We start from the raw sequence: 14,334 nt of genomic DNA, 5'->3' as shown, positions 1-14,334 counted from the left end.
AAATTAGAAGGTCAAACGAAGGCAGCTTATGGTCAAACGTACAGCTCGGTCTGTATTTATTTGAGGAACGTCACATGGAAAGTCCTTCATTGTACGGAAAATATTCTCTTTCTCACTTCTGCTTGGTTGAGAGAATGCTTTCTGATGCTTATCACAGCAACCGCGTGCGCGGATGCAGGAGGTCGGTGCGTATAAATGTGTCTAGACTCTAAATCCATTCTCGTCATTTAAAATATGTCAAGATTTAACGGAAATATAAATTTCTAAATATTATTAAATACCTATTCATTTTGGATCAAATAAAATACATAATTTGACGCGAAAATTCAATAATTATCTTATTTCTTAACAGTCAATAAAACAAAATATTAAAAATCTACTTTTAATTTAATAAAACTATTAAAGAGACGTAAAAATAAAAGAAATATAAGGTACAGTTTGGCAAAAAAGAGTATAGTATAAAACATATAAGTAGGTACATAATTAAATTTCTTTTTGCTGACCAAAAAACAACTTAATAGAAAAACTGCCAAGTGGAGAACATAAAAAAAAATATTTTGAAAACTTATTTTTATAACATAGGTACGTACTTTAAAATTGTTTATTACTCTTTATTGTTTAGCTTATTTTCCTCGCCCAAACCCATCGCATCCTCAAATACCTAGTTCATTGCATTGTTGAGGAAAGGCCTCGTATAATGCATATAATAACTAATTTATAATCTCATCACGTGTATATTATTAAAATATCCATTTAGTTACATTATAAACATCTCACTTGGGTATCGTTAGGTATCCCTATCACCTATCACAATAAATATTTTAGGTAATAATTTGGTTCCGTTTTGCTAAGGTTACCCTCTTTGGAAATAGGTACACAAAATACGTAAGTATAAAAAGTATGTTTAGCTTGAAACTATTTGCTTGTAAAATATAATCAAACTCGTGAGCGTGTGAAAAAATATATTTAAGTAGGTAGCTTAACCGAAATATTCCATAACTATGGAGTGCAAAAAGCATCTTTCAAGATACATAATTTAGTATTTATTGAAAATATACTCACTGTGCGGGTAAAACACGTAAAAAAACTAATTTCGGCGTTGAATAAACATACGATTAACATATTCATTCATGTTAATATTTAGTTGCTATCTGTAGGTAGGTACGTCGCGTGTATATTAGCAAAACTTCAGGGCAGGTACTAGGCACCTAACACACATTCAGTTACTATGAGTAGGTACGTATTATGTAATATAATACTATTTTTTAATCTCTATACTTTAATTCTACCGTACACCTATTATAAGCTGTGCTTTTCCATAAAAATATCATTTTTGGTGACATAAATATGTATTATATTTCTGTAGTATTTAATAATATACTCATGGGAAAAATATGTTATGTGTCGGTTTTACCTCTATTATGTTGCCTATTAATATTTATACTGGGTGTTAGTGACATCGTAACGAATACTGAGGGGGATGATTCAGACCATGATTCTGAGTTAAAATCGAGTGGAATTTTCCGTCGCAAAATTCATGATTTTTTTCATTATTTTTTTAATTACTTTCAATTCTATACTTTTGCGATCGAAAATTCCACTTGATATTAACTCAGAATAATGAGCTAAATGAGCTCCCTCAGTATTCGTTACGATGTCACTTACACCCTGTACCAGTACATACAGGTAGCCATACAAGTAAGTATGGGTGTTAGTGACACCGTAACAAATACTGAGGGGGGTGATTCAGGCCATGATTCTGAGTTGATATCAAGTGGAATTTCCTGTCGGAAAATTCATAATTTTTGTTGTGTTTTTTAAAATTATTTTCCATTCCATACTTTTGCGACGGAAAATTCCACTTGATATCAACTCAGAATCATGGCCTGAATCATCCCTCAAAGTTTTCGTTACCATGTCACTAACACCCTGTATAATATTTGAACCGATGTACATTGAATAATCTGTACGCTGCGAATTTTATAAATACCAGAATTACTTATGTTTCAACTTTCAACAACGAAATTCGATTTATTTTGTCAAAGTATTCCATTAAGTCCGTATAAATATCTTCTTACGAACAATATATAATATGCCTTACATTAATTTGGTTATTCTATGGGTAATGTAAAATTTACACTCGCAGTTACACTTAAAACTTCAAGGGGACGGCTTATAATGTTTTAACTAAATATCTAAAGTTCAGACAGAAGGTTGGTCGAAAGGACAACGAAGACAAAATTAGGAATATTACCTTTACAAGTATTATATTAGCGTAACCGTATGTGTACTGAGTACCTAACCTAAATAGTGTTGGCTACTTAGTACAGAGTGCTAACATTCTTTCCGAAACTTATAGTGCGTCTTCTATAAGTTTAAAAAATGGCGGCGCAGCACCATTTCTTATCTATATGTCTAAAGATAACTGCAGTTAACATTATTTTGTTTAATTTTTGTTTCTGCCGTATTATGAATGTGTTCGATGTTTATCTTTTTTTATCGTGTGGGTTGTGACCTTGTGAGGTCAACCACCCTCATCATCCCTGGTGTCAGGGTTATTAGTGAGCCGTAATAGTCTATGACATGGCTCAGCGACTACTTAGGTCTAAGTCATTTATTCTGCAATTGGCAAGTAATTTTATGTTCTAGAGGTAAGTACTATTTCTTTTTACTATTGCGTTTCGTAGGTACTTTTTTTACATAATATTTCTGTTACATCTAATTTACTCAAATTTTCTTGGATGAAAATTTTCTTGATCGACCGCAAGTCAAATTATACTTTGAGGTTCTACAGTATCTATCTAAAAGTGTTCAAAAACACTTCAACTGAATATAAACTAGAAAAAACACTTCTGATAGATCGATATTTTTTTACTCCTAAAGATACCAAATTACAGTGTCCTAGAAATTATGATTTTACTAAGCTAATAATACTCTAAGATGTTAGTTTCTGCTAAGCGAAACAATATAAGGAGTCTTTAATAGTATCGCATGTTTCATAGTTTTGCATGGCTTTGCTTTATAATACCTATGCTTTGAAATGCAAACGAAATATTTAGCATAAGATATATTTATAAGCTTAACAAAATATACTTCTGTGCTTATATATTATAATATATATTTATAAATATAATTCAGAGTGAAAATTAAAACAATTAAACTCTTCCAAAACATGCTTCAATAGTGCCTAACTAATTACCTTATATCACAATTAAATCAATAAATATAGTAAATATTCAAAAAATGATATGTCACAAGTATATAATTCTTTGTGTGGACTTAGATAACCGTGAAACTTGAGCCGGGAACAGTCCATAATGACAAGTAAGTACCACAAACATCGATGTTTCAATTCATATTTCCTACCCTCATTTTCACGCGTTATCTATCTTTCATATTTTTGTAATAAGTATGTATGATATTATAGCACAATATATTTGACATAATAATTTAAGTAATAAATAAAGTTTGGTGTTTTGATATAAATATGGAGGGACCGAATTTTACTCATAAATCATAGGCCAATTCACACAAAAAAATTACCTTGTTAACTATGGCTAATTTACTTTATTTAAAGTACCTATGTCAGTTAACACCGAATCACTGACAGTTACTAATAATCTAATGTAGTTTTATTTACGATATTCTATTGTAACTTTTGTATGGGGCGTTAGTTACGATAAGGCGCGTTACATTGAAACGCCGATAACATAGACGCTCTAGGGAACTAAATCTATAGAAACAACTGCCTGACGAAAAGCAGGGGGCGGTCACGAGACATGAGGGGGCGACGCGCTTCGATTTCCTCCTGCGCCACGCCGATACACGGCATCATCCTTAGGGGTCTGGTAGAGGAGTTGGCCCCACAACGACGGCACTGGGTTCTACGGACATCGAGCGGCCGACGCCACCACCATACTCCTTCCGACGAATCATAGTTTGCCTTGTCTGACGTCGATGTCGAAGCCTGGCTCGCTCTCCCCCAACTTTTGTCCGGCCATGTAGACATTTCGCTGTCAGAAGGCGTCACAGGGGCACTCCTCACAGGTTTCGGGTCATAGGCAGGTAAAGTCTCTTCAGATAGCGATCCACGTTTCTGTAATAAAATACGTGTAATTATAGTAATCGCCGTAATGGATACGAATAAGCGTGGTTTATTCAAGGTCGTCACGGTGAAGGACGAAACAATTTTAGTAATGACCTTCAAAAGTGACCATGCGTTAGGTACTATGCTAATAGGTAAAGACATTTAGGTTCCCATTCCCATACGTAATCGTAGTTAGTAATTGGTACGAAACATAGGTATTTTGTTGGGACATCTAGTTACTTCCCAAGTGGGCACCAAAGTTTATAGGTAGGAATTAATTTTAGTTAGCAATTTCGTAACTTGAATGAGATAGAACAGTCTGACCTTAATTAGACAGAACGTGTTATCAATTCTCTTGAGAATTGTGTAATTACAGTCTTAAAATCTTAATATTTAATTAAGGTTATGTAATTAATTAGCACCAGTAGGTATTTCAATTTTCTACCAGAAACCTACCTATAATATTTACGTACCTATTACAACTTCAAGCTTCGGCTTTTATCGGCCCGAAGCATAATTTATGAGATAAGTACAAACATTAACTTACGTGTGTGTGTGTGTGTGTGCGTGTGTATGTCTGAGTGTGACTGTGTGAGCGAGCGAGCGTGCATGGGTATGTGTGTGAGCGAGAGTGCGTGTGTTTGGATTCGTGTGTGGTCGACGAGGGTAAAAAATCAATCAAATCAATGTGTAGTGTCTGTGTGAAACGAGGTTTTTGTATGAAGTGTCCAAGGTGTGCTGGTAGCCAACCCATTCAGAGAGACATGGCTGAACGACTAAAGAGATCACACTTACCTTCAAGTAATAGAAGACAGGCAGATGAAAGCGTCACACCTCCTGAAGGAACTTGATAGGACACACCCCCTGGCGGTTGTCACCGGAGCGGATCATGACCATGCCATCGACCTCGTCGCCAACTTGGATCACTATCTGATCTCTGAGGAGCATCAAGCCGTTGTCGCCGTCGGACACCTGAAGATGGTAATTTTAAAATTACAACTATAAAATATAAAAGCATTTATTTCGGGCGACGCCTACAGTAAGATAATATCACCTTACTCTCTCTCTTTTGACTCTTGATCACACATTGATTCGTTCGGTGGAGCAATTTATATACCTATCGTAAGTAGTTAACACGTTGACGTACAGAACCATATTGTGGTATACGTACATATTAACTGCCGTGATCCCTACCGTGCCTATCCCCCCCGTGCGTGTCTCTACCATGGTGTGTTTAATGACGTAATTAATCACGTGGTTTCCAGGATTTGCGTCCGGTTAGTGGCAATAGGCTCGCGCTCTATTACACGGGACTTAAGCATAGCTGGCGAGGAGTGTGTCTATACTGGGTATTAGTGACATCGTAGCGAATACTGAGGGGGATGATTCAGACCATGACTCTGAATTGATATCAAGTGGTTTTTTCTGTTGGAAAGCTCAAGAAAATTTTAGTGTTGATTTTTAAATTATTTTCCGTGCCATATTTTTGCGACGAAAAATTCTACTTAATATCAACTCAGAATCATGGTCTAAATCATGCCTCAAAGTTTTGATTACGATGTCACTAACACCCTGTATTATACACCTCTGCCTACCCCTTTGGGGATACATGCGTGATGCTGTGTTATGAGTGATCCTTACCTAATGGTCAGAGTTACAAGTACTATCCGAAATAGGATGTAGATCTGATGAACTGTGCTAAATACGGTTACGTAAATTCAAGTAAAATGTATTTATACCTATCGTTGATCCCATGGTATAAGAAAAAACCACGTATGCAAAACTTTAGCTAACGCTAGCATCTCTAGGTTAGCCCAGCTGACGTCTTCCTACCCTACGTTTCATTTCGTAAAAAATAAATTACCCACGTCCAATATTTTTAATTTACTTTGCAAGGAAATTTTGTACTTTTAGAAAAAGATTTACGTACAGTTTTAATTATTTTTATATATGCCGAAAAATTATAGTAATTAAATACAATTAGTCAATTAGTAATTGACTTCATTTTCGATGGTAAAATTGACGTCCTTGGACTGTTGGAGATACCAATTTAATGGTAACATTTACGTCATCAAGGGCTAGCAGTGGCGGCTTGTCATGTGACGTCACGAATCGGGGATCGCCATCTTGGCTGCTTACGCGGTACGACAAAGTCGATGTTTGATTTGCTCCAATCTGAATCGGCTTCGTTCATCATGGTTGATCCTACTACTTCCTTTGATTAGGTACCAATGAACGGTATTGAAGAAGGCCGGAATTAGGTACCAATGGAATTAGGTACCAATGGTACCTAATTAAGTACCCCTAATTTGTGGGTTGTTTGATGCTACGAATACGGTCACGAATAGTCACGCTTTGAGACCTAGGTTTTGCTTGCCATAAATCATTTATATCGTGGATACATAGTAGGTAAACCTCGCCTAGCCAAAGAGTTTTGACAATGCCAATAGAATAGAAATAATTAATATGGGATTGATATAACCTAACAAAACGTCACGCGGGCAGCTTATATTTATTCCATATCTCTTTCTATTGGCTAATCCGTTAAAAACTTTAGCTAGATAGTTCAGAGTCAGAAGAAAACATCAGAAATTAGTCAAAATATCTATAACTGAACAGCCTCCGTGATCTAGTGGTTAGACTTAGAGCGTTAGGCCTACGATCTGGAGGTCCGGGTTCGATTCCCGATGGGGCATTGACGAAATCACTTTGTGAGACTGTTCTTTGTTTGGTAAGGACTTTACAGGCTTGAATCACCTGATTTTATGAAAAATAAGTTGATTTCCTGCTTCGGAAGGCACGTTAAGTCGTTGGTCCCGGCTATTAGCCGTAAAATTACCTCAATGGAGCAGCGTGGTGAAGTATGCTCGATACCCGCTCCGGTTGATTGAGGGGAGGCCTGTGCCCAGCAGTGGGACGTATATAGGCAGTTTATGTATGTTATGTATTAAGTTAAGGCTACTTATGTTATTTTTTATGTTTTAACTATAATTTACCTGTAGGTTATGAGTAACCTGAAGAGGTCTTTCCCCAGCCTGAAGCTTCGTGCAGTACTTAGAGGGAAAGTATCCGATCTTGCCCAAGCATTTGCCCTTCCACCAATCAGGATCGGAAGTATCGATGACGGTCACCTTGTACCCGGCTTTCAGATCCAGTTCATCCGCATGACGCGATTTAAAGTTGTATAGAATTACATACAAGTTTGTCGGCAGCAGACGTTGATGCTTCTGAAATTGATAAAAGGTGAAGATTTTAAATAAATAGGTATACTAAGTTTAAGCGATAAGGCCGCCATTTGTCATGTACCTAGTTAAGAGTCTTTTGTAATTATATCTTAATATTTTGGTGCAATAAAGTATATTTGTATTTGTTTAAAAAATACAACCGACTATGGAAAAATCGCCCTCTAAATTTCACTGAAATTCTTCCCAATAGAGGTTTAAGAGTCAGGAGGGCACCGACGTGCATTCACGCATATACATAGCGGTTAAACACATAACAATCCTTTTTGCTCCGCTGTAGTCGGGTAATATTAAATCATTGATTTGAGGCAGGTATAAAAGATAGGTATTTAAGTACGGTCACGAGCATTAATATGTATACACTTTGGTACCATGTCACATTAACTTTTTTGACAAATTGAATTGTAAGCCTCACTAAATGTCAAATATGTTAGTTCGATATAGTCCTAAAGTGGGTACATTATATTGCTCATGACTGTACATAGGTAGTTTTCTTAGGATTGAACAAGGCGTAACTTCGAAGTGTAACTTTAGCGAAAACATCCTGCTAAAAAGCTAGATAAGTATCTAGATGATCCAAAAAGTTTAGAACTGTTAATATTGGATAAGTGTCTACTACTTATGTAGCTACGTTTTTGTATAAAATAGCTAAGACCCTACAGAAAAGCAGAGTTATAGGTGCCTACTTAATTCGTTTACTTACTCTGAAAATTTTCAGTCTCATTTCAGTTCATGAAAAGGCGTGAGTAAATAGGAATAGGATTCCATTAGGGCCCTTCCCACGGAAAAACTCTAATACATATAAAGTCGCCGGTTTCATAGCAAGAACCCGGTGATTAAGATAAATCTAACCCCGATAAGCGTTGTAGGTACATGCGAACTCGTAGTGAAAGCGTATTGGATTTTTCCGGAAAATTTGAGAAATGAACTTATAGAGAAAACCAAAATTATGTATTAGAGACTTACTCTTTGTGACTTTCCTAAGCAATAAAAACGAAAATCATGTTATGTTATGTTATGTTATGTTATGTTATGTTATGTTATGATATGTTATGTTATGTTGAAATCTACATGTAACTATAGACTTAGTACTCAATATTCTAAATAGACGGGCGTCAGCTTAATACAATCAAAAGAATTTTTCATAGACAGGAGGACCCGTTGGTGTAATGGTTAACACGCTCGTCCCGGCTTCACAAGAGCTGCGGATTCAAGTCCCGTTCGAGTCACACACACACAATATATTTAATCTCAATTTTCTGTCTCAATTTCTAAATATAATGATATGATATACCTAAACAACAAAGCAATTGAAAATTGTTGATAATTATTAAATATATGGCCTAATTGGTCATTAGTAGAAATATCGGAATGGAATCTTATAATCATAAGTATTGTCTAATTGTCTGTGTCTCGAACATTCCGTATCAGAAGAAACACTAACAGTAGGAAAAAGAGCTAGTAATCATTTTGTTTCTAAAATAAATTATAGTGGTGACTCTACTACTTAGGTATTTATTAAGTCTACAGAACGTATAATTCATTCTACGTGTAATATACCTCGTTTCTGTTGCCTAAGCTCTACCTACACAAAAAAATAAGTAGGTAGGTATCTAAGCTTCGATACAGCAAAAAGAAAACTCGTGGAATGTTGTTTCTTAGTATAATATTCACATTGTCAGCAAGAATAATATTCTAGGAAGCTAGAAAAGAGAAAATCTCATCAGATATGTACTTGAGACTGTTCTTGGCATTAGTTCGGAAAGGGGCATCTGACAAGGGGTCAACCACAATGAATCTTTTAACCCTTTCACGGGCAAGACCAAATAATAAAGTAGCGTAAAGAAAGTTTCAATCATAATCATGACAAGAAAAAGAAGACCGAAAACCAAGCACTGAAGACGGAAGAGAGAACGAAGAAAGAAGAAAGGCCAGGTCAAGAGAACTCTAAAGCGAAGGTAATTAGTGGAGTCAATAAAGCCCAAGTTTCCTAACTACTTCTAATTCGCCAGGGTCAGGTCCAATTTTGATGATTTTTACTTTTGTAAGCGTAGTTTTTTTATATAATTTAAATTCAGAAACACCTTGAGTGGCGCAAATAAATGAACATTCGAAATTTGCACTGTGATATTTGTACTTCATGTGATATTTATACGAGTACTTTATTTCTCGTTAGGTGCTGCTTTCAATTGATTTGAGTTCATTGGATTTTATGGAAATTAATTAGTCTCGACTCAAAACAAAAAAGTAGATTGATTTTCAAATTATTAGGTTGTGACTACATAAGTGTGTGTGTGTGTGTTATGTCTGATTGTCGAAATTTTAGTTCTGTGCAATAAAGTATATTTGATTTGATTTGATTTTGATAAGTAACGTTCTGGTTACATTGTAATAAATGATTGCGCCTGTTGGTTTCACGAGGGCAATGTTTAGATTTTTATTTTTCAGGCGTATGTGTCGAAAGTGATAAAGAGTTGTGTCAAAATTGAAAATGAAAGCTGTTTCACGTGACGTGTCTTTTAATATTTTATTTATAAAAATCAACCAACCAGCCGTTGGTCCCGGTTAGTATGGTACTTACATGGCTCATGTAAGTAGTCGTTACATGAGCCATGTTAGGGGCCTTTGGCGGCTCAATAATAATCCTGACATCAGGGTTGATGAGCTTGATAATTCACCTCACAATCCACACGATTGAAGAAGAACAAAAATCAAAAAGGAATTTTGAACGAGAAAGGAAGTTAGAAGGGCTTTCTAAAGCTCAATTAGATATGAAAATTTACACGTATATACGTATATATATCTATATATCGAAGAAAAAACCTTTAGACATCCTTTTTATACTTTACATATTTGCTTATATAAAATTATTTAATGGCAGGCACCTAGATAAAGGAGCGACTAATGTTATAAGTACAAATTATTTCAATGTCGCAAATTGATTCAGGACTACAAGTGATTCAAAATACATACATTTTCATAGTTTTTATTTTATATATCGCCTTCCATGACGGGCTTTGGCAACCATATAGTGACGTACAGTTTTCAATTTTCGAGCAAATTATTCTGATCGTACGAGACGTATTTTTCACAAATAATTACTCATATAGCTAGGAAAATGTATTTTCAAACACATACAATAAGGATACAAAGGATCCCCTCCTTATTTTTTAGATATTTATGGATTTCTCAATACGTACCTTCATTCCGTATGCTTGAGCCGCCATCGTGAAATTAATGTCAATATATCACAATGGCCAATGCAACCCAATCCAAACGCAGCAGGGTTGTTGAATAGCTTGTGTTGAATAGCCAATAGATGTCACTACTAGGCTCAAGCTTTATTTTCAGTACCTACCTAAAGTACTGTTTCCCGACAATACGTAAAAAAGTAGCTGGCAAATATTGTGTCAATGCTAATGAAAGGGTTAAGGCCGCAGTAGCGGGTTGCCTAACCCCTTTCTTACCAAATCTAATCTAATCTTGGCATAGCGGTATAGTTTTTGCGGTTCAGAAAGCTTGAGGCATGGCGTAGATACTGATAATCTACGAGAGCTTTTATTTGTACGTGAGTGACAATATTATTATGATTTGACGATATCTGCTATTTAATTATAAATGTGTCTACTTGTGTGTTATAATAATAAACAATTATCTACACATTTTTAATAGATAATAGGACAATGATAGGATATGGAAAGTCGAGATACGAAATAAACGTAGGCATACGAGTACAGCAGCGAATAAGATTAATGAAAGAGTGTCTGAGTAAGACATAAAGGACATAGTCGACAGAATTAGGGACATACTTTAATAAAGGTCATCTGCTGTCTTTCCCTGGCCGACTTTAGCGAGTGGAGTGTGGAAAAATGTCACTATATTGTAAGTACGTAAAAGGTAATTTAATGACTGCCGGTCAGTACGGAATGAAGTTTATGTTAGGTATGTTGACAGACATGCGATAAGCTTAGTTAAAATATATATCACGTTATAAAATTTACTAACGAAAGTGCCACTAGACATTGTCCCCTAGACAACGCTTGAAACGTTTTCACTTTTCACTAGCCGTGTGTGGTAATAATTATTATATCACACTAATATGAGTAAATGCGAAAGTAAGTACTTATATTTCTAAGTTGGTTCAACATCACTACTAAAGGGATTTGAAAGAAGATAATACTTTTCAGGGACGGACTTATAGTAATTCCCAGGAACGAGCTTAATGCGCCGTATAATCGAAGTCTATATAGTTTCATAAATCTAAAAGTAGATAATTATGTATGTAAAAATGAATTGCTGTTCGTTAGTCTCGCTAAAACTCGCAAACGGCTGAACCGATTTGGCTCATATTTGTCTCGAAATATTCCTTTATCCAGGGAAGGTTTTTAAACCATGTGATAAGAAGGGATCTCCTTGAATGATAGTCGATATTTGATTTTTTGGCCTGCAGATAACGCAAAAGACGACTTTTCGTCGTAAAGTTTGCAGACGTATGGAGTGCAAAGTTCAAGTATGAATTCTTTGCTCATATTTGTATGGCGCGCGTTTCACGTTCACTTGGCCCTTTCAATCTCTCTTTTCTATTCCGTGGTTGAAAATGTGGATAAAGGTGATATGAAGTTCACTGGATCGTTTAGTAGGTAATTACGAGCATCACGCTCTGCATTAACTTGTAAACGAAGTGCTAGCAATGCGAAGCAACTAGAGTGCATCTACTTACGCTAGGCTGTTTTACCGGCGAGGGGCAGGGGCTGGCACTGTTCGATGATAGGCTTTTGTCAGGCTCATCAGGGAGCTCCACGCTGCTCATGCGGCCTCCACGGGCGCTCAGCAGGCGCCTGCTGTGCACCGGCGATGATGGTGCTGGATATATTAAAACGCGCTGTTATTTCCATTCGAGATTTATGTGGAGATAGCGGCGACAAGTCAAGAGTAGGTAATATTCAATTTTGCTTCCTAGTACCTATTTTTAATACTTACCTAACGAATGAGATGAGACACAAATTGAATAGATTTATATGCATGTACCTACTTAAAAATCATGCTGTTCATTTCTAGACCACGCACATTAGAGCTAAAAACACGGGGAACAATGAAACGCCCTTCTTAGTTCATGCAACGTATTATAACCAACAATGGTGCTGATTCCTGTATACACCATCTAATTTTATTTTAAGTTATACCTGTAATTTTCTTATCCGCTGAAAAAGAAAGGGACAGGTAATCGACAGGCATAAAATTTATAAACACGACAATTTTAGGCAGAAATTTCAAAGACCCCAAAATTTGATATTGACCAACCCAGAATTAAGTACGTCATTTGAGCGAGATGCGTATTTTATTCGCCCGGGTTATACATTCATTTTAAAATTCACAGTTGACAATCATCCGTCCCGTTCCTTTTCGGTGGATAAGAAAATGTCAGGTATAACTTAAAATAAAATTAGGATGTATCTGCAGGAATCGGGGCCTATAGGTATTGCACTTGACTTGTCGTCGCCATCAAAATAACTTAACCCATTTCATACACAAACAAACACAATCACAATTAATATCACACAATCAAAAAATTATTCAAAACGCCCCTAATAATTGGGTAGATTTTATTAATTTGTACATTATTTAAATAATTTACTTTAACATACTAATTTTAAGATGCTCAATACTTGTAGTCACCAATTTTTAAGGACGATTTAATTGTAGATTTGTCATCTATAAATCAGACGACATAATACTTGTTGGTGATGTAAAGTTAGCCAGTTATCACAAAGACGCACAAAGGAAAACATTCAATATAACAATATAAATCAATATAATGTTTAATAACATTATATTACAGTTAGTAACAAGAATTGACAAGCAAACAAAAACTAGTTAAGGTAAGAAAGGCAGAGGTAAGAAAAATGCCACACCAGACTACTTAATTAAATATTACTTATGCTTCAAGCGCAGTCGATGCTAAGCCATTCGCAATATATTTAAAATGTATACAATATACAATTGCTGATGAGAGAAAAACTCTTAAGGAATGAGGGACTTTCCAGGCTTCCTCAAAAACAATAAAGATGGTGCTGTAAAGATTTTCCTTCGTTTAAGCTTCTAATTTTATGAATAACAGACATCATGCATCTTCTTTGTTCTAGGGTATAAATGTTGACCCTTTTCATGACACCCAAATTCCAGGCACAATTATGTAATTGTGCCTGGAATCTGTCTATGGTCTATGGTGGAAGATGTCTTCCACCCATTATTATTCTGATCAAAATAAAGAGAAGCAATATAGGTAGCAACATGATTCTATACATATTGTTATCCAAATATCAAGCAATCATTATGTTTACATATATTTTTGAATAATTATGTACCCGAGTAATATATTTAAAATGTAATATATATAATGTATACAATATACAGTCACTGATGAGAGAAAAACTGAATTGAGTGAATTAAGCTGTAAGCTTCCCAAACAAAATAAAATAAATGAGAAAATAGGTAATTATCACGTTCCAGCTGTACAACGCCATCTGTATTTTTTTGAGGAACGTAGCCCGGAAAGTCCCTTATTAAAAATGCAATAGATATAAAGTATATATACAGTCGATGTTGAGAGAAAATCTCTTAAGGAATTAGGAGTTCGAATCACGAGTAATTCAACTACCTTACATAGGTAGCACAAGGTACATTTTTATACATCTAAGTAATATTGACGATAATACTTGTTTCAATGGAGCTATTGGTGCTAATTCCTGTAAATACCATCTAATTTTATTTTAAGTTATATCTGTCATTTTCTTATCCGCCGAAAAGGAAAGGGACGGGTAATCAACAAGCATAAAATTTATGGAACACACGTCAATTTTAAACCAACCGTCTAAAAATTTTACATCAGTCAATAACCCGACACAGTTAAGTAGACAGCACGTCAAACGGATTGCATACTAGCGACATACCTTTTTGATTCGCCCGGGTTATTCATTCATTTACTCATTCTTCCTAAAATTAAGA

The 14,334-nt window shown here is 35.5% G+C and overlaps 1 protein-coding gene across 1 annotated transcript in view; it reads right to left on the bottom strand.

Annotated features, from left to right (window-relative positions):
- Positions 1-368: 368 nt before the first annotated feature.
- LOC126367150 (uncharacterized) overlaps positions 369-14,334 on the bottom strand; it is a 193,536-nt gene continuing 179,570 nt past the window's right edge. The window contains exons 17-20 of the mRNA XM_050010555.1: positions 12,050-12,192; positions 7,084-7,314; positions 4,883-5,059; positions 369-4,096 (exon numbers count right to left, since the gene is read on the bottom strand). Of these exons, the coding sequence (XP_049866512.1) occupies positions 4,916-5,059; positions 7,084-7,314; positions 12,050-12,192 (518 nt within the window). The 3' untranslated portion in view covers positions 369-4,096; positions 4,883-4,915. The remainder of the gene's footprint in view (positions 4,097-4,882; positions 5,060-7,083; positions 7,315-12,049; positions 12,193-14,334) is intronic.

The sequence above is a fragment of the Pectinophora gossypiella genome, chromosome 5 (genome assembly GCF_024362695.1).
Source record: "Pectinophora gossypiella chromosome 5, ilPecGoss1.1, whole genome shotgun sequence".
In the NCBI taxonomy this organism is placed as follows: Eukaryota; Metazoa; Arthropoda; class Insecta; order Lepidoptera; family Gelechiidae; genus Pectinophora; species Pectinophora gossypiella.
This window is presented reverse-complemented; position numbering and strand designations above follow the sequence as displayed.